General features: G+C 42.7%; 1 protein-coding gene across 1 annotated transcript in view; it reads right to left on the reverse strand.

Annotated features, from left to right (window-relative positions):
- Positions 1–15,266: 15,266 nt before the first annotated feature.
- Positions 15,267–20,609, reverse strand: part of F13a1 (coagulation factor XIII A chain) — a 171,529-nt gene continuing 166,186 nt past the window's right edge. The window contains exon 15 of the mRNA XM_021215683.2: positions 15,267–16,669. Coding sequence (XP_021071342.1) covers positions 16,516–16,669 — 154 coding nt within the window. The 3' untranslated portion in view covers positions 15,267–16,515. The remainder of the gene's footprint in view (positions 16,670–20,609) is intronic.

Raw genomic sequence — 20,609 nt, forward strand, 5'->3', positions numbered from 1 at the left:
CTTCCATCTCTTGTATTCTGTTGCTGATGCTCACATCTATGTTTCCTGATTTCTTTCCTAGGGTTTCTGTCTCCAGAGTTGTCTCACTTTGGGTTTTCTTTATTGCTTCTACTTCCCTTTTTAGGTCTTGGATGGTTTTGTTCAATTCGATCACCTGTTTGGTTGTGTTCTCCTGTGTTTCTTTAAGGACTTTTACCTCTTTAGCAGCATTCTCCTGTATTTCTTTAAGTGTGTTATTAATGCCCTTCTTAAAGTCCTCTACCAACATCATGAGGTATACTTTTCAATCCGAGTCTTGCCTTTCAGGTGTGTTGGGGTATCCAGGACTGACTGAGGTTCGAATGTTGGGTTCTGATGATGGTGAGTGGTCTTGGTTTCTGTCAGTAAGATTCCTAAGTTTGCTTTCACCATCTGGTAATCTCTGGAGTTAGTTGTTATAGTTGTATCTGGTTGGAGCTTGTTTGTCCTGTGATTCTCTTAGCCTCTGTCAGCAGTCCTGGGAGTCCAGCTCTCTCCTGAGTCTCAGTGGTCAGAGTACTCTCTGCAGGGAAGCTCTCCTCTAGCAGGGAAGGTGCACAGAGGCCTGGCTTTCAGATCTGCCTTCTTGCTGAACATGTAGGCCCAAAACGAGGCCTGTCCCAGAATATGTGTCACCTCTGCAGTTTACACACTCACCTGCACAGGCTAGACTCCAAGGGACCCTGGACACAATATGTCTTTCTCACTTGCTCTGGCAGACAGAATCCTTCCAGGTGGCTACCTTTCCTCTGGCGGGGAAGGTGCCCAGATGTCTGGAGCCCAAAACAGGGTCTGTCCTAGAAGCTAGATTGTTTCTGTCTGTCCCAAAGCTGCGTAGCTTCTGTAGTCCACATGCTTGCCAGTGCAAACTGGAGCCTGAGTGAATCAGGCAAAGATGCCTCCCTTCCCTGCTCAGGCAGTGAGAGTGCTCCTGGGTGGACCCCTCTCCTCTGGTGGGATGGTGCCAGGATGTCTGGAGCCAGAACAGTGTCTGTCCCAGAAGCTGTGTCGCTTCTGCAGTCTGCCCTCTCCCAGGCAAGGACCGGAGCCTGTGTGTGCTGGAGCAAATATGGCTCCCTTACCAGCTCAGGCAGTGAGAGTGCTCCTGGGCAGAGACCTCTGCTTTAGTGGGGATCCTGATTTTTTTTTTTAAAAGCATTTGATTCAAGACAAAACACTGGGCTAGTACCAGAATTTTTTTCTGTCTTTATTGAATATCATGTGATGTCTCTCAGTCTCTCCTAGCATTGTAGAATAAATAAATAAACAGCACAAGTTTGGGGGCTTGTTGGTTTGTAACAGGTTAGCTCATGTAATGGCCAGAGAAGCCAAGTAATCTTATCTTATTCTTAAGTATTCAGCAAAGAACTGATGTGGGTATGCCTGTAACTTCACTTTCTTTCAAAGCTTATTTTTAATGATGGTCCCTAAATGCTTTAATCTCCATTCTAGTCCACCACTCCCCGGAGTTAGTGGAAAAGAAAGGATACAAGGGGAAGTAGACCTGTTTAGAAATGGTTCTTTGGAGAAAATCTTAACTGTGTCAGGAAATCAGTAGGTCAGTGTACAGGAGTCAGTAGCGGCAGCTCTGTCTACTCTTAGACACATCCTGATACACCAGCAGTCCAGCTTGGCAGAGTCAGGATAGCAAACAGGAATCAGCAGCAGTGGAGCTACCTAGCAGAGATTGCCAGGCCAAGCCTCAGCATGAGTCAGCTGGAGGGACCAAGGCCAACAGGAATGCTGGGAGAAATTCTCAGCTATGCCTCTCTCATCAAAGCGAAGATCAGTCCAACAAGCCTTGCACAGCTAGCCCTATAAGCAAGTCAAGCTCAGCTTCCATCACTGTTCATCGAGTCCTTTATATTATATTGTAGTTTTTATTTATTAATCATTTTATTTGTTTACATTTCAAGTGTTATCCCCCTCCCCAGTCTACCCTCCGCAAACACTCCACCTCTTCCCCTCCCCTTGGCCTATAAGATGGTGCTCCCCCTAACCCAGTCCTCCCTCACCCCTCTAGCATCCCCCTTCCCTGGGGCATCAAGCCTCCACAGGACTAAGCGCCTCCCCTCCCACTGATGCCGGACGAGGCAATCGTCTGCTACATATGTAGCAGGAGCCATGGACCAGCCCAGGTATACTCTTTGGTTGGTAGCTTAGTCCCTGGGAGCTCTGAGGGGTCCAGTTAATTGATACTGTTGTTCTTCCTATGGGGTTGCAATCCCCTTCAGCTCATTCAGCCCTTCCCCTAACTCTTCCATTGGGGTTCCTGAACTCAGTCCAATGGTTGGCTGTGAGTATTTGCATCTGTCTTAGTCAAGTGCTGGCAGAGCCTCTCAGAGGCCAACTATGTCTTTTTTATACTCCCTCCAAACATCACATGTCCTCCACAGGCCTTGCCTCAGCTTGTGAGTCTATCTCAGCTGACTTCACTCTGCTAATCAGCCCAAGTCCACGGAAGTGGCAAGAAACTGCAGCACACCACCAGAAGTTTTTGTGCTTTGTGGGGAGCCGTCCTCACAATCTCCATGGCAAGACGGCGCTGGCATCCGGTGTTCTAACTGGTAAACAAGTGGTCTGCGCATGTGCCGGGTAAATTTCCATCCCTTGCGCCCTGCCTGTCCCGTGGCGTCATCTGGGCCGATAGTGAGCAGCCAACCAGGGAGCTACACGTCATAGGTGGAGAACATTTCCTATATAAGGGAGAGGGTTTTTCACCTGGGGTCTCCGCTTTTGAGTAGCTTATGCATTGCCTCTCGAGATGCATTAAAGCTTTACTGCAGAAGGATCCTAATGATGTGTCGCGTCGTTCTTGCTGGCGGGACGGTAGCGTGGCGCAGTGCTTTCTCTCTATGGAGTTCCAACAAATGGAACTCAACTACACGATGTAAGGTGGATCAATACACGCATGTCATTACCAAAGAATCCTTCATTACGTGCCTTTTCACGTGCTTATTTTAGCAGAACATCCTTTCTCCTGTGTCTGCTTCAGCAAAACATTCCTTCTTGAGTCTGCCTTAGTCTTTCACCTGTCTGCTTCAGTGAAACATGGTTAGCACATGTTGACTTTCCAAAGAACCCATAGGCTTCTACTTCATATACTCATAAACAGCCATACGAGATTTAAAATGATGTATGTTGTCTTGTTTAGAACATATCTGATAGGAGTTATTTAATTATGACTTGTTATGATGAAATTTTAATCCTTAATTTACAAGATTTTAAGTCAGTGTTTGTTGTAGCACTAATGATGTCATGGAATCACCTTTGATGTTGGTGATTGGGTACAAACAAATGTAAGGTGAAGGGATTGCCTATCTAAACAATACACATATATGTGTATATACATATGATTATCATGCAACCATTAAAAACAAGCAAAATCATATTACTTGCTAGAAAATGGGTAGAACTGGAGATCATCTTGTTAAGTGTAATAAACCGGACTCTGAAAGACAAGTATTAAGTTTTCTCTCATTCATAGACTCAGAAACAAAACCAAGAAAGCTTACGCTCTCATTTTGCAAGTCGTATCTGCGTATATTTGAAGTCACATTTGTGCCATGGCACATCTTTGCATCTTTGTAAATGAAAGATAACGATATTTGTAGATGTCATTCTTAGGCTGGCACAGCTAGCAGTAACTGCGTTATCCCCGGAATGATGGTGAGCTCTCCAGAGACTGAATCTATTTTCAAGTCTTTCTTTCCTCATCAGAGCCCCCCAGATCTCGGCACAGCGTCTAATGACACCTGACACAAGGGGAAGTGGCAGGAAGGAAAATGATTGTTTAGCAAACTTTGCAAATATCTGGGGTCATGAGACCTACACGAGGGCCGACCTAAGGATGGGAAGGGTATTGCGTGGTAAAGAATCTCAGCATGCACTTGGAAGCTTCAGGGTTTACCTTCCCGGAAGTGTCAGCGGTGAGGTCTCTCCTCCTGCACTCGGCAGTGAGAGTGTCTTTAACTATCACCATTTACCCGCTCACCCTCTTACTTAACAACCTGAGAATCTAACAAAATATTTTCCATTCTCAGTAAGTCCGAGGCCTTTGTGACACACACGCACAAGTGGTAAGAACTAAAAGACATTTACTCTGTTTCTGTAGTGTCAGGAGGAGAACTGAAGAATTCTTTTTCCACATAGAAAAGAATCTGTGCATTATTAATCTGTGCAATAAATGAAATGAAATGAAATTCAACCTGCTTCTAATTGAGAACTCGTTACATATAAAGACATATATCGACAATGCAGAAAAAAAAATTTAGACTTCATCTTCAGAGCCCAGGACTTCTTTCTGCCCAAAGTTAGAATTTTTTTGGTGACCTTTCTGGTTGATATTACTGTTGTGCTCTGCACTGTCTGTCTCAGTCCCTTTTCGGCAGGTGATGCATATGATTCTAGAGTCCTTTCCCGGAGTTCCATCAACACTATTCACATGCATACACAAGAAAGCCAAAGTCTACAGGAACTGTGCAGGTGAGGTAGAGGCTAAGAGCCCTTCTTGGGGGCCAAGAGAAGGCAAATGTGAATGAAGAGACCTCAGTGAGCCCCTGTGTCAGGGCAGCAAGTCTGCAAAAGCATGTCACAGGTCCTTCGGTCCTTATTGAGTGGTTTCCTTGTATTTAACATTCAATAATATAGTTCCAGGTCTTGTTTTCCGATGTAGGAAGTTTCTTGCTATTTCAAAATCTATGTATGTATGTATGTATGTATGTATGTATGTATGTATGTATGTATCTATCTATCTATCTATCTATCTATCTAATGTATGTGAGTACACTGTTGCTGTCTTCAAGTGCATTAGAAGAAGGCATGGGGTCCCATTACAGATGGTTGTGAGCCACCATGTGGTTGCTGGGAATTGAACTCAGGACCTCTGGAAGTGCAGTCAGTGCTCTTAACCACTGAGCCATCTCTCCAGCCCAGGAAGCTTCTTTTTTAAGAAAATAATTTTATTTTATTTTTTTTCTCTTGACTCCTGCCCATCTACTCACCCCGAGTTCCCCCTCCCCTAACATTTGTGTGGGTAGATGCAGGTAACAGCAGACCACGGCTTGCCCGTAGAGGTCAGAGGACAACCCTGGGCATTGATCCTCATCTTCCAGATCATTTGAGACATGGTCTTTTTGTTGTCTTATTTCTTCGTAGCCTAGACTAGTAGGTCTACATGTTTCTAAGGATTCCTCTGTCTCAACATTCCAGCTCCCTGAAGTCCTTCTGGGATTAGATGTGCTCAGGCCTCTGTGCCCAGCCGTGTGTGTGTGTGTGTGTGTGTGTGTGTGTGTGTGTGTGTGTATGTTTCACTCACTGAGCCATCTCCCTGCTAAAAAGCTTCTAATCGTTGCATCATTTCTTTGAACTCATATTTCTCTGAGAGCATGGTTCTTACACAGAACCCGGAAATAGTAGGCATCTACATTTCATTCTCAACGAGGCCTCTGTTTATCTGCTGTGCCATCTTCTTCCTGAAAAAGAAAGCTGTGTCCGAGAAGGCAGGGTGAAATTCGAACCCGTACTCATTCAAGGCAAGGCAGATGTTTCCTGTGCTCTGGGAAGATAATGGATCCTGACAGTGGAGTTTATATCATCAGCCCTAAGTGCTTTATGATCACTGAACAGGAGCTCATTTCTGTGACCCTCAGTAGCACAATAGACCTGCTGTACCAGCTCAGCTCTGTGCAGTGGAACACCCTTTACCACTCCCTGGTGGGTAAAGCATGAGATACATGCTCCCCAAGGACCAAGGTTGAAGGAAAAACAAACCCTTTTGACAATTCTAATAACATAATACTTCAGGTGCTTAGCTTTTTACTAGGGGACAGTTTGTTTATCCTACCCCTTATTAAAAGTTTTGCTTACTATTGCATAGTGACCATTGTTGGACCCAGGTTCACTCATTGCTGTCTTCCTTCTGGTTTAGTACTATCCCCATTCCACAGAAGAATTGCTACCACATCTCATGGTAGTAAGCAGTGGGACCCTCCATCTCATTTTAAGTGGCTTGGTTTGTCACCCCAACAGCATTTCCTGTCAACCTTACCATCTCTTTCTTGTCTACTTTAAATATCATTTATATGTTGGATGGTGGTGAGCCACAGATGGTATCTATCACGTAGAGGTTTTCATCCTTTACAAGAAAGTTATACTTCTAATACCTATGTTTTCTTGTAAGATCTACCTCTTCTAAACAACTAATATAATGAAGTCATGGGCCAGTTGAGTGGGTAAAGGCACTTGCTGCCATAGCTGATGACCTGAGCCTAGTATCTGAGACCCACATGGTAGAGAACTGACCCTGGCAGGTTGTCTCTGACCTGACACATGTATGTGGGACATTTCTCTCTCTCTCTCTCTCTCTCTCTCTCTCTCTCTCTCTCTCTCTCTCTCTCACACACACACATACACAAACACATATAAATATATATGTATATATGTATGTCTGTCTCTCACACACACACACTCACACAATGAATATAATAAAAGAATTAAAATTTTTAGTGACTTAAATAGAATATTCATTGCCCAGATATTTATTCTTCCTACTTATACCAACATCCCATGGCGGTAAATGGAAGACAACTATCATGAATAATCAGGAAGTAGCCACCATGTTGAACATCTTGAAATTGAGCTAGTGAATTAGGAAATCTATGTCTTTTAGTTAGTTGCTCTATCTTTCATTATTGACACCCAAGAACTCATTGTCTTATCTCATACAAACAGTTGGATGGAAGGGGATACTAATGAGACACAACTTAGGGGTGATTTGTCCCATGGGTAAGGTAGTACAATCCTTATTTGTGGACACACAGTGTAAAAAGAGTCATAAGAGCTATCAGAGTCATAGCGAAGACTGAACGGAACAGTGGGATTTTCAGCTCAGAATGCTGATGGGAAGTTTTAAGTATTTATCAAGAATCAGAATTCTAAGAATAGACTTGGAAGTGACATAAAAAAGTCACCTTTCCCATTCTCTTGCCTAGTTTATCTACATCAAGGAGCCATTTGAGACGGATGCACCGGGTGCCAGGGTTTTCTTGGATATCTCCAGAGTCGGGGCGTTCACTACCTGGAATGATAGTTTGATAGATTCTTGGAGACAGCAGCAAAGGGAAGAGGACCACACGGTGCCTGGTTCTAATAGGAGAGCTTAGGTTCTTCCTTTATTGTCTTCACCTCTAAACTCATGAACCCCTTCTTCAGAAAACCAAGGATCTCTAAGTGGGATAAAGGTTTCTGCAGCGTTTTTAAAGGCTACTTTGGCAGTGTATATAGAGGGGTGGTGTTATTTCTGATGATTGTCTTGTGTATGAGAAAATGGGAGGAAAGTTATTGAGAAAACTTGGTGTCTTAGTCAGGGTTTCTATTCCTGCACAAACATCATGACCAAGAAGCAAGGTGGGGAGGAAAGGGTTTATTCAGCTTACACTTTCTGCATTGCTGTTCTTCACCAAAGGAAGTCAGGACAGGAACTCAAGCAGGTCAGGAGGCAGGAGCTGATGCAGAGGCCATGGAAGGGATGCTGCTTACTGGCTTGCTTCTCCTGGCTTGCTCAGCTTGCTTTCTTATAGAACCCAAGACTACCAGCCCAGGGATGGCACCATCCACAATGGGCTGGGCCCTCTCACCCTCAATCACTACTTGAGAAAATTTCTTATAGTTGGATCTCGTGGAAGCATTTCCTCAAGGGATGCTCTTTTCTCTGTGATAGCTCCAGCTTGTGTTAAGTCGACACACAAAACCAGCCAGTACACTTGATTGGGATAATTCAGTGTAGGGTGACTCAGGACATTTTTTCTCTAGGGGACATAGACAGGCAATGAGGTATGCTCATAAGAGCCAGGTCAATGCTGATGCTTCATATTGATGTCATAGGTGATACTGTGTATTACTGTCTGTGGTGACGCTCTGTATTGATGTCAATGGTGATGTTCCATACTGACTTTTCATACTTTTAAAACTATATATATATATATATGATAATATATATGATATTATTTGAGTTCAGATGCTTTATGTAGGGTAACACTTGAAGTCAGAATGGTGAAAAGGAAGTTAATTGTAATTGCCTAGAGTCGGTGGATTTAGGATCTGAGTGGCATAGAAAATGAGGAATGGGAGTGAGAACATCCTGGGCTATGGAATACCATGGAGAACAATACAGTTTCCCTACTCCATTCATTTACTCAACAATGCTTACTCAGTGTCAGGTACATAGCAATGTATGAACCTAAAGCACAGGGCCCTGTTTAGGAAGGAAATTAGATGATTACCTGGAAGGGCTTTATTTTAGTCACCTGCCATTGTTGGGACATATTTGGCCAAGGACATCAGTATATAATTCAAGTCTTTTGTAAGAGTGGTCGTGAAAGCCATGATAAGGTGCAACAGAATGGAAGAAATGGTTAGCTTGATGCAGGGTGGGTATTACTGTTCTGTGTGTAACATATGATCTGCTGAACAACTTCTGCCTTACTGACCTAATTTTATACATAATGGTGTGAAATCCCAACTGAGATAGTCCAAAACTAACAGTAGAGTCCTACTTTTCTGATCTTTTCCAAGCCAAGTCTGTAATGTAGTATTTCCATGAGAAAGGGACTCCTTCTTTCTAACTTCTTGACATTGTCTTTATTTGTTTGTTTTGAAATAGAATCTTATTATGCAGCTCATGTGGCCCGGAGTACAGTATCTAACCTACAATGGACTCAAATTTTTCATTCTCCTACCTTAATTTCTTCAGTGCAAGGATTTCAGAATAGTACTATTATACCTGGTCCTCACATTGCTTTCTTATCCAAAAAAAAAAAAAAAAAAAAAAAAATTGAGCGTCTGACTGACAGGATAAATAGGCTTAGCTGGGACTGGTCAGGTAGTTCTTTCAAGAAGTAAGCCTTGAACTCAACATCTTCTGACAGGAGGAAAACAATCCAGGAAACAGTGTATATAGTCTCTGTTTGTTAAAATGGTATTAGCATAACCCTGAGAAGGAAGGCAATGTAAACCCTCCAAACCATTGTTTAGACCAGGCGATAATTATACAGTGCTTTCCAATAAATTTTATTAATGTGTAACTATCATGATCCCCAACAATTTTCACTTGTTAATTTTCAAGTCATTGAACAGTTTCCTCCTCTTGACTATGCACCTCCTCTTGACTCTGGGCCTTTATTTATTTATTTATTTATTTATTTATTTATTTATTTATTTATAACTTCACTGGTGCCTTATTATAAAGGAGATACAACTTGGAATTTTTATATTTCACGTGACTGTGGAGAGCAGGAGACTAGAATCCAGAAGGGCTATATGGCTGGTAGGTGGTCTGGTAGGTGGTAGGTTTGAGAGCTTGGTGACCAGAGCAGAGGTCGTCAGAGCAGCTGGTGCTAGAAAGATCAGAGTTCTAACTTCAACTACCTCCTTCCATCTTTGCCTCTCAGGACTGTTTTCACCAGCATTCCATTCTTCTTCTCCCTTACTCTTTAAGCCTTTATCCTTCCTGAAAAAGGAAACCAAAAGGAGTGAGAGAGGAGGAGGAAGGGATGGAGAAAGGCCTACCTAGAAGCCCTGTTAATTCAGAGTCTCTGGCCTTGTTTGTTACTTTTTGATGAGATGCTTAGCAAGCCGTGGTCCAACAGAAATTCTTTTCAGGACAACTACTTTTCAATAACTATATAACAAGAATTATAGGCTATCTCTTCTGCTAGGATTAGGTCACAAGACTTCTGAAGTGGAAATTTCTGGTTGTGTCATGTGATGCATGATGTCATGCTCTGATGTTTTGCTGAAGCAGATTCATGTGATGTGTTGCTGAAGGAAGACATATGAGAGGACGTGTGATGTTTGGAGAGAGTGTAAGTAGGACTCGATGGACAGTGACGGGGGCTCTTGCATAGCTAGCTGTGTAACTCTTCCTTGGTCTTGGGTCTTCGCTGATCTTCACTTCCTTGAGAGGCACAGCAGAGAACTCCTGGCATTCCAGTTGACCCTGCTTATGCCACCCTTGTTCATTCGTTTTTGGTGACACTACTGAACTGGACTGCTAGTGCCCTGAAAAAAAGGATTTTCAAATCACCTCAAATAACTATTTCTAAACAGGTTCACATCCCCTTGTTTTATTTACCATCTTTTCTCTCCTACCTTTGGGTGGTGGGCTAGAAGGGGGCTTGAAGCATTTGAGAACCCTTATTAAAGTAAGTTTTGAAAATCTAAGCCTACAGATTTTGGCTGCTGTTTTGAATGCCTTTGTCTTTGCCTTTTGTTTCTTCACTGTGATGTTAACCTGATTCAAGTTGTGAGTGGTCCCCTGGAAACACCTACCTGGCAAGGATCTGGGAGAGGCATCCAGCTAACAGCCAGAAGGGAGCAGATGACTAACCTAACAGTCTGTGAGGAGTCCACGAACAAGCATAAAAGCAAAGCGGCTCCCAGTCAAGCCCGCAGATGAACCCTAAGGCCCTGGCTATCTTGATGTCCACTTGTGAGAAGCCTTGCAGTAGAGAACACTACTATTCATAGCTGAAATCCAAACACACAGTGACTTTGAGATATGAATGGTGTTTTAGGCAATGAAGTTTGGGGGACAGTTTGCTTCAATAGTAATAAAGAGCAAAACAATAACAGAGTGTTTTATAGTACTCAAAGCAAGAAAGGGAATAGTGCCATAATTTCTGGAATTGTCTCATATCCCTGGTTAGCTACTAGCCCTCTGCCAAGGTCAATCCCTAGCCTGACGTCTAAGCCTGATTAATTGGGTATGATTGTTTTTGACCTCTGTAAGAACAGACTTGTGCTATAGCATGCACAGTTTTAGCATCTGGCTTTAGATGGCAGTTCTTTCTATAATATTTTATATGGATATGTTTATTTTATTATATATTTACTACTGCTATATATGTAACTTAACTGTACAAGTATGCCACAGGTTACTTATCCATTCCATTACAGCACACATTTAGGAGTAGAATCAGTGGTTTACTGTACATTGAGAATTAGTATATAATGGCAAAAATGGCTTCCAAAGAGGTTGGTCCAATTTATACCAGCAGAGAACAAGGCCATCTTTTATCTCATTGTCTCAGCAGGATTCTTTGCTGTTTCTTGGTGTAGCACAAGACCATATCTGCCATGGTATTTTAATAGTGTGCTTTACTGCTAACAATACTGCTAAAGTAAGAAGAATAAAGCTCTCTTCTAGACACCTAATTATATGAAGTGTTAATTTTCAAAATCCAAGGTACAGTCAGTGTTATGTTATGGGCCCTTATTCTATGTGTAACCAGCACTGGCAGAATAAAACGTAAGGACTTAGAATATATAGCTACCGGGTTGTCTTTAAATTAGACTCTTTAAGAGGGAGTTAGGATTAAAGAAAAAAAATGGTTGAAGTGTAATGCCTTTATATTAGACTTTGAGTATCTAGCCTATGCTTTTTCTTAAGCTTAAATTTCCCAGTAAACAGCCTGCATTTCCTGGCTAACATTGCCAGCAGAGACACCATTGAAGCTATTGTTTTTCATTGTAGAGGAAGGTTTTATTATAGTATACCTATTAGTCAACTGTGTGTCATAAGAATATCTGGTTGATCTATATGAGCTTTTAGCATTGTGCACTCTATAAAGCTAATTGGGATATTACTGAAAATACCTAGCATTTCTTTGTAATGATCAACATAAATGGCAGATTCTTTTATTGGAGTCATAATTTTTGAATTCACTGTTACAGTCATGACCAAAGAACCATACACATAAGCTCAACCTTGTATCTGTAATAGAATTCACAGACAAGAAGCACATTTATCAGAACCAGGCCACCATCCTCGGTAGTTCGTCCTTTATGCCCCTTTGGGGGGGGGGACAGTAAAATGCTTGGTGTCCTTGACATCTGAAAGTCTATAAAATATATATGTCCAAATTTTAAGCATAGATAATATTAACCACATGGATTAAGACCAGAAACAGTAAAAGATAATGGATATAGCATGCCATTACGAGAGTAGAGCTGCCAGAGGCTGGGGAGGTAGCTCAATTGGTAAATTGCTTAGTATGTGAACATGTGTCAGACTGATTCCCCAAATCCTTGCATCAGGTCAGGCAGGGGCTGTACTTGTAACTCCAACCCGGGAAAACAGAGACAGGGGCACCATGACTAGTCAGTCTAGTCAAATGGGTGAGCTGACGGTCCCAGTGACAGACGCTGTTTAAAAAACCTTAGGTGGTTGAGTCCTGAGGTAGAAAACCTGAAGTTGACCTGTGGATTCCACTTGTACTTTGTATGTGCGGATACATACTCATAGCACACACACAGACACACACAGATACACACACACTCACTCACTTGGTCTTTAATAAAAGCAAATGTAAACAAAGAAGCAATTGTTAAGAAAACATTCTAAATCGATGGGAAGTGCCGTGGTCCTGACTCAGAAGCCCTCCTCTAAGGGTAAGGCTGTCTTTCCTGAGAGAAATTTCACAGAATGCTAGACCTGAAGCTCCTTTCATTCTGAGGTTTGCTCATTGCAGAGGAGAACAGTAGAGCTTGTATATAAGGATATACAGAGATGTGTCCTAGTGACCATGGGGACATCACTTGTCCTACAGTTCATAGGTCATGGATAGCCTGCTGGTCAGAGGCTGGTCAGGGGCCTGGCTTACTATTGTGGCTACCAGTGTACCCCGAGGACACCATTTCAAAGGGCAAGACTGCTCTGGGGTTATTGTGTCCAGTAGGCGAAGCGTGTGATTGGCTTTCTACTCCTGAGGATTGTTTCTGGGTCATCCTTATTAGAAGCCTTGGGTTCTGGGTCATTATCAGGTTTTCTTAATACAGAGGCTGCAAATTTTAGATTTAAAAACAGGTGGAACATTCTTAATGCAAAAATCTATGAAATCCGAAATGTTCCTAAATCTGGGAAAAAAATGCTGACAGGGTACCACAAATGGAAAACTCCATACCACCCAATTTTGCCATATGGGGAATGGATGTATTCCAGGGGTGGACTATGGGCTTGGCATTTGCAAGGTCCTATATTTTATCTAAAAACAAAAAGGAAGAATGAAAATAATGGCAGTAATCTCAAAACTTTCAAAATGATTTATGCATAATATTATTAAAAATATGGGTTCGTGTTTTCCCCAGACTATGTATAAAAGGCATATATGAAAAGTCAACAGCTGGGCGTAGTGGCACACGCCTTTAGTCCCAGCACTCGGGAGGCAGAGGCAGGTGGATTTCTGAGTTCAAGGTTAGCCTGGTCTACAAAGTGAGTTCCAGGACAGCCAGGGCTATACAGAGAAACCCTGTCTCGAAAAACCACACACACACACACACACACACACACACACACACACACACACACACACGAAAAGTCAATAAATGTTGTGTTTAAATTTGGGTCCTCCCTCAAGATTTCTTCTAACATATATTAAAATATCCCAAAATATGAAAAAATTTAATTCCAAGCCTTTCAGATATAGAATACTGAAGTTGTATAACTAACATAAAACCAAATTGCTTCATTCAATTTTTTGACTTAGCCTGTAGATTGTACAAGGAGAAAACTGAAATACAGATTTATGACCAGAACTTTAGACAGTGTGGTGATTTGAATAAAAGTGACCTTTATAGGCCCATAGCTAATGGCACTATTGAGAGGTTTGGCCTTGTTGGAGTAGGTATGGCCTTTTTGGAAGAAGTATGTCACTGGGGATAGTATTTGAAGTTTCAGATGATCAAGCCAGTTCCGGTGTGATAGGTTCTTCCTGTTGCCTGGTGATCTCGATGTAGACTCTTAGCTATTCTCCAGTACCATGTCTGCCTGCTTCCTGCCATCACATAATCATCTGAAGAAGAAAGCCACCTTTCCCTTTATAAGAGTTACCATGGTCGTGGTGTATGCTCACAGCAGTACCACCCTTACTAAGACAGACGGTCTCTTAATTCTTCAAGGGCCCTTGGCCCTGTGAAGGCTTGATAACCCAGTGTAGAGGTGAGGCGGTGAGGCAGGAGTGGTTAGGTGGGTGGGGGAGCACCCTCATAGAAGCAGCATAAGGGGGGGGGGGGGATAGGGGGGTTGCAGAGGGGAAACCGGGAAAGGGGATAACATTTGAAATGTAAATAAATAAAATATCCAATTAATAAAAAAAAAAGCACTTAGCTGGGGTTAAGATTAACTAAGGGACTGAAGTACCAGCGTTTCCTCTGATGTCATGAAGACCTGTCATTGGACCTCACCTCCAAATGATTCTGTCATCTCCTAGTAGGACCATGCAGAGGATTAAACCTTGACTACATTGACCTTTGAGAGACGAGATCCATACTACAATAGCATTATTGTACATTGTGATGTCCAAGCTGTCAGTGGGCGTGGCTGCTTCTAACATGAGTGTGAGGAATAGGCTTCACCTTGAATGCTCTCTCCAGATCAGACGGTAGGTGCCACTTAGGACTGAGAAAAAGTTTGAGACTCTATCTGAGTTGCAATTGTTCAATGAGGTATACCATGACCATAGGTGCTCTTGAACACACTTTCTATGTGTTTTCTCTCTTAGTTCTACTACCACAAGAGGTGCTCATTTAGCAGATATCTATGGAGAAATTTCAACTCCTAGAAGCTAGTTTTTAAGCTAAGCCTGCAAACTTCCTTCTTCAGTGAAAATGGTAGCAACATACAGGGAGGAATGCTAATGGCAACATCAACAACTATTAGTCGTTTTACCTAAAGGGCAAATGCACGTCCTCCTACTCAGGGTGAGATATGCATAGCAGAGAGAGAAGAGCATTGCAGGCAGTTGAGTTTAGTCATATGTAGTGTTGAAAATTAATACCATTTACTTCTGGGTACATGTAATCAGATTAACTTTATTATAGGCATCGATTACACTCTCATTAATAACAACATACTAAGTTAAGCTGTTTTAAAGTCTAGCAAAATGCATTTCATTTGGAAATAGACGCTAATGCTGAGAGATGACTTCATGGAGCTTTGCTTATAGAATCTGCTGAACCTCGGGGGTTAGTACTGAGTTCCTAGGAATGTCTCAATGGCTTAGAAGTAAACCAGAGCATAGCTACAGACTAGAACATTCTATTATCTTCTCTTCCATATCTTCCCTCCTACAGTCTCCCTCCCTCCCTCCCTCCCTCCCTCCCTCCCTCCCTCCCTCCCTCCCTTCCTTCCTTCCTTCCTTCCTTCCTTCCTTCCTTCCTTCCTTCCTTCCTTCCTTCCTTCCTTCCTCCTTTCCTTTCATTTTATTCTTTTATTTTCATAGCTGCCTGACCTAAATCACACCCAAGGCATTTAAATGGGGAATTCTAACTATAAATCTGCCGTACAAAGAGGTGCCAATAATCTTGTCTGTTGGAGCACATAAGGTAAAGGATTTGGGTGTCCTCTGTCCTTGGGTCAAGAGTAATGCTGGCCTTTTGCAAGGCTGAGTCTGTCTTAGCTCTCAGCACTCAAGAGTTCAGACAAGGGCTTGATATAGGAAATATCAAGAAAAAGGGGAATTAGAATCTTTTTGATCTTCCAGCTGTCTACTAAATCTGCGAGTTTCTCAAGCTGTTTTTCTTTTTGTCAGTGGCGTTGTGTGAATGTGATGACCTCAGAGAAACAGGTGAAGTATAATCGCCAAGCAAGGATACTAATTCCTCATTTCCCCAATCCCAAATCAGTGTCCTTACTTTCTAATTCTCTACCCGAGAAAGGGTTAAAGTAAGGTTATTCACTCTTGCTGATCAGGACACTGTGTGACACCTATAAAATGCACCACAAACTACATTATTTAATAGATCTGAGCACTGCACCTGCTTCCTTATCTCTTCTTAGGTGATTAAGTTCCCCACAAATGCAATTTGTTAATGTGGGGCCACATCTTCTCACAAGGTAATCTGTGAAATTTGGCAGGCAGTTCCTTGGCTGCAGGTGCAAGATGAAAGACCTTTCTCTGGCTTTGCCAAGAAGAAAAATGATGTCTTGCTTAATTCCTAGAAAAAATATTTTAACACAGAGCGTTCAACCTGATTCCAAGAAAGGGGAAATAGAATTGTAAGGATCCAATTGTGAACGCCCTTTCCTTTGGAGAGTATGTTACCCCTAAACGACTGAGTGGGGAATCAGAATTCTTAATTGAGGCCAGGTACTGGGCACATCCCTCCTGCTCAAGGGAAACCCTCTGATATTCAGAACTGCAGCCATTTGCAATGATAAATGATGACTTTCACTCTTATGAGCTACGAAGGCTTAATTATAGCATAATTAAAGCTAATGTTCAGATCCATTGGAAGGTGGAACAATTCAAATCTTACTCCCTTGTCCAATAGCCTGGTTGGAAAGGCGTGCCTATGGAATGCATAGGATCTCTATGCTGGAATCGGTCTCAGTCTCCACACCCAAATTAAAGCAAGAGCTAGCTATGTTTTGCATTAGAATCTCCATAGCCAAGACTGCAATAGGCCATGTGCCCCAGCCCATTTGAGCCTTCTGGGCATTTACATAGTAGGTCGTCTTTGAATCTGCAGATTCAGCTCTCCATACACATGTCTCAGGGAGTCACTGGTCATGCTGGCAATCAGCTTCCGAGGGCCAGAGACCCAAGGCCGACAGACTTCTTCCCACTGCACAGTGGTGTTGGGCCGGATTTCGCTGAAAACATAAAAAGCAGAGGAAAAGTTGGTGACCCAGTTTCCCATCTTAACCATGGACTATGAAAACTTAGGCCCGAGACACTTGTTCCATTTCTCTTTCAGCTGATGACGGCCATAGGACCACTCCTTATTTCCTTTAGCCTAGTTGGCTGATTCAGCAAGTCATGACCTATCTGAGGCCCCTTTCTGAAGCTGGACACGATCAGCCCCGCCAAGCATGACTTCTTTCGCCTGGCTATACTTTCTGATCTTCCAGAGGATGTGAGAGTATAGCTGAGCATCCCTAGCTGTGAGTGCCAAGGCCTCCCCTGTGACCTTGTCCGTGGGACTGATCTTCTTTATCTCATCTTTGTTCCACACGTTCCCTCCTGGGGTTAAAGTCCTACTTGGACCTTCAGCAGCCTTTGCTGAGGACCTGACACTTGCTAACTCTCTTAGGATGAACCTTGCTCCCTTGCCAAATATCTGAACATGAATTATCTTGATGACACCTCACATTGAGTGTTAGCATTCTCTGTAATCCATATTTATAATTTAACCACCAGCTTGGTTTCTTTCTACCAATGTGTCTTTCTGTTGCTTTCTTGTTGTCAAATCTCTAATCTCGTCTCATAACTGAGTAGCATTTCCTCTCCAGTCTATGCTCAGCGAGCTTCCGAAGTCTCATGGACAAACCTCCTTCTGGGGATAGCTGATGTTAGTGAGGCTGGGGATACTTATGTTTCTCTGGGGTGCTTCTCACACTCCTTCCATAGAATCCTGGAAGGAGATAAGATACACGAGTTCGTGTGTATGCAGTGCCTTAGGTATATACTTTAGACTTAAACCAGGGAGATCACGTTTCCAAGATTTTATAGTTACCAAGTGGGCATAGCCAAGGTCTGACAATGAACCTTCCACTTCCTGGTCTATACCTGAACATTGTATTTTATTTGGTTGTCTGTAGTAGATATCTTATATGAACACTGCATTTACTTTTTCTACAAGTTTTATTTCTCTAATAAGGCAGACTTTGATTGGTTCCTTATGAAGAGTTTCCTGCAAATTTATACAAAGAGGATTCCTGGTTTGGGCTCTTTGACCTTCAGAGATGACAAATGTTGGATTGCCTGGAAACCAGGACAGCCTTTTTCAGGGAGAGTGGAAGGGAGGAGGTTAAACAATACCAGCACAAAAGAGGGCTGGGGAGATGCCTAAGCAAGCAAAAGTGCTTGCCATGAAGAGTCTGGATCCCCAAACCCATTTCAAAATATACATACATACATACATACATACATACATACATACATACTAAAACTGTGGTGTGGCAACCCCAACACACAAGAGACTGAGACAAGGAATGTGTAGAATTGTATGACTACCCTGATTAGCCAGAAGAGTGAGCCCTGGGTTCAATGGGAGACTGTTGCTTAACATATAAGCCGGAGAATTATTGAGGCAGATGCTTGTGTCAACCTCTGGCATTCACATGCAAGTGCATGTAAACATACACACATGAGAATATGCATACATACTCACGCACACACACACACACACACACACACACACACACACACACACACACACATCCTTGTTCTTTTCATATCAGAAATGATGTAGTTCAACATCCAATTTCATAGATGATAAAACTGAGGTCCTAATGGACCTGCAGAGTCTCTAGCATCACAGAGTCTAACGGCCCAGGGAAGAGAAGAGCAGAGAAGTTGGAGATAAGTTGTGAATTCTTTCTAGATTCTTGCTTGCAGGTTAGGCTGAATTTCACAGAACCCTGAGCATCTGGAAGCAAAATGGGGAACTTTCAACAGACCAGAGCAGAGGAGCTGACTGCTTTCACCTGGAGGTGGCTTGACACAGGCAGCCCAGAGCAGACTTGCTCCAAATGGCTCACTGGCATGCTAGTATTGCTCTGGTGGGCTTGGAGCCCCAAAGGTGCTGTAATTATTAGTAATTATGGATATTTAGGTGTTATGAAAAATGGACATTTTGATTATATAAGAATACCAAAGAAAAATCATTTTGGTCATAGCAGGGTTCCACAACAAACAATATAGTATGCAGGGTTTACTGCATGGTTACAGCTACTTGTCAGTTGGAGCTATAGAGAGAAAAGCAAATTGGAATTAATTTAATCACTTAAAACTTCAGACACTAGGGAGTGGGTGGGTAGGGGAACAGAGGTGGGGGGAGGGGTATGGGAAACTTTCGGGATAGCATTTGAAATGTAAATAAAGAAAATAATAATAAAAAAGAAAAAAAAGAAAGAAAAGAAGAAAAAAATAAAATATAAACAAATATAAAAAAAAAAAAACAAAAAAAACAAACTTCAGACACTAATAGCTAAGCAATTTGTAGTGCCTGGTGTCTAGGTGACACAAAAACTGTCTTGTGATCACAAACTTCTGAACCCTGGATTTGGGACACTTGGGTCCCAGACTTGACTCATTTGATTAGGGAATTTTAAACTCCTGTCTTGGATGTAAAGTGGGAATAACATAGTGATAACCTCATAGAACTATTGTTGTGAGATTTTCATGAAACAAACTTTGCAGTCCATATGTTAGCAAACGTCACTGGGCATGGAGTAGAAGATTCGGAAAGTATCAGCTGACTTAATTTTTTTTTCTTTTAGCTGCATAAGATCTTCTTTTTTGCTTGTATGATGACAAAGGATTTTCTCAGTTATAGACAGAAGCCTATAATCCTTAACAAATAAATTCACAGTGTGATGAAATTTTTACCAGATTATCGTGTTATGGTGACATTAAGGCAAGGACAGTCTTTGGGCTTTAACCTGACTTAGGGCTAAGTGAAAATGAGTGGCTGGTGGGTCAGTAACTATAAATGAGCATATCTCCTAACTGGGACTGCAAGCAAGTTTTGATGGCTTTAGTGAGTAGGCTGGGTCAAACCATCTTCCCCTAATGGTGTGTGAGCCTGGAGGGCTGCTTGGGTCTAAAAGAAGGTGTTCTTATCAGGGTGTCAGACATACAGGGGTCACTTCCAGATTGGCTGAACCAGACAAGAATCTCACTGTTCACATCTGTTCACGTCTAGGACCAGGATAGGAAGCTTGAGAGTGGAGTTGGGGTTGTGGGAAAAGTGGGATGAGGAAGGGAAATGGATGCCTTTTAAGAGCAGAGATGTGATTCCCACCAGAGGAGAGGTGTCTTCCCGGGAGGGCTCTTACTGCCTGAGCTGGTAAGGGAGCCATCTTTGCTCCGGTTCGCCCAGGCTCCAGTCTGCACTGGTGAGAGTGTGGACTACAGAAGCTACACAGCTTTGGGAAAGAAAGAAGCAATCTAGCTTCTGGGACAGACCCTGCTTCGGGCTCCAGACATCTAGGCACCTTCCCCACCAGAGGAAAGGTGGCCACCTGGGAGGGCTCTGTCTGCCAAAGCAGGTGAGAGAGACACATTATGTCCAGGGTCCCTCGGAGTCTAGCCTGTACAGGTGAGTGTGCAAACTGCAGAGGGGACACGTCTTCTGAGACAGACCCCGTTTTGGGCCTACATTTTCAGCCAGGAGGCAGATCTGAATGCCAGGCCTCTGTGCACCTTCCCGGCAAGAGGAGAGCTTGTCTGCAGAGAGTACTCTGACCACTGAGACTCAGGAGAGAGCTGGACTCCCAGGACTGCTGACAGAGGCTAAGAGAATCACAGGACGAACAAGCTCCAACCAGATACAACTATAACAACTAACTCCAGAGATTACCAGATGGCGAAAGGCAAACTTAGGAATCCTACTAACAGAAACCAAGACCACTCACCATCATCAGAAACCAGCACTCCCACCTCAGCCAGTCCTGAATATCACAACACACCAGAAATTGGAATTGAACAAAACCATCCAAGACCTAAAAAGGGAAGTAGAAGCAATAAAGAAAACCCAAAGTGAGACAACTCTGGAGACAGAAACCCTAGGAAAGAAATCAGGAATCA

This window comes from Mus pahari, chromosome 16 (genome assembly GCF_900095145.1).
Source record: "Mus pahari chromosome 16, PAHARI_EIJ_v1.1, whole genome shotgun sequence".
NCBI lineage: Eukaryota > Metazoa > Chordata > Mammalia > Rodentia > Muridae > Mus > Mus pahari.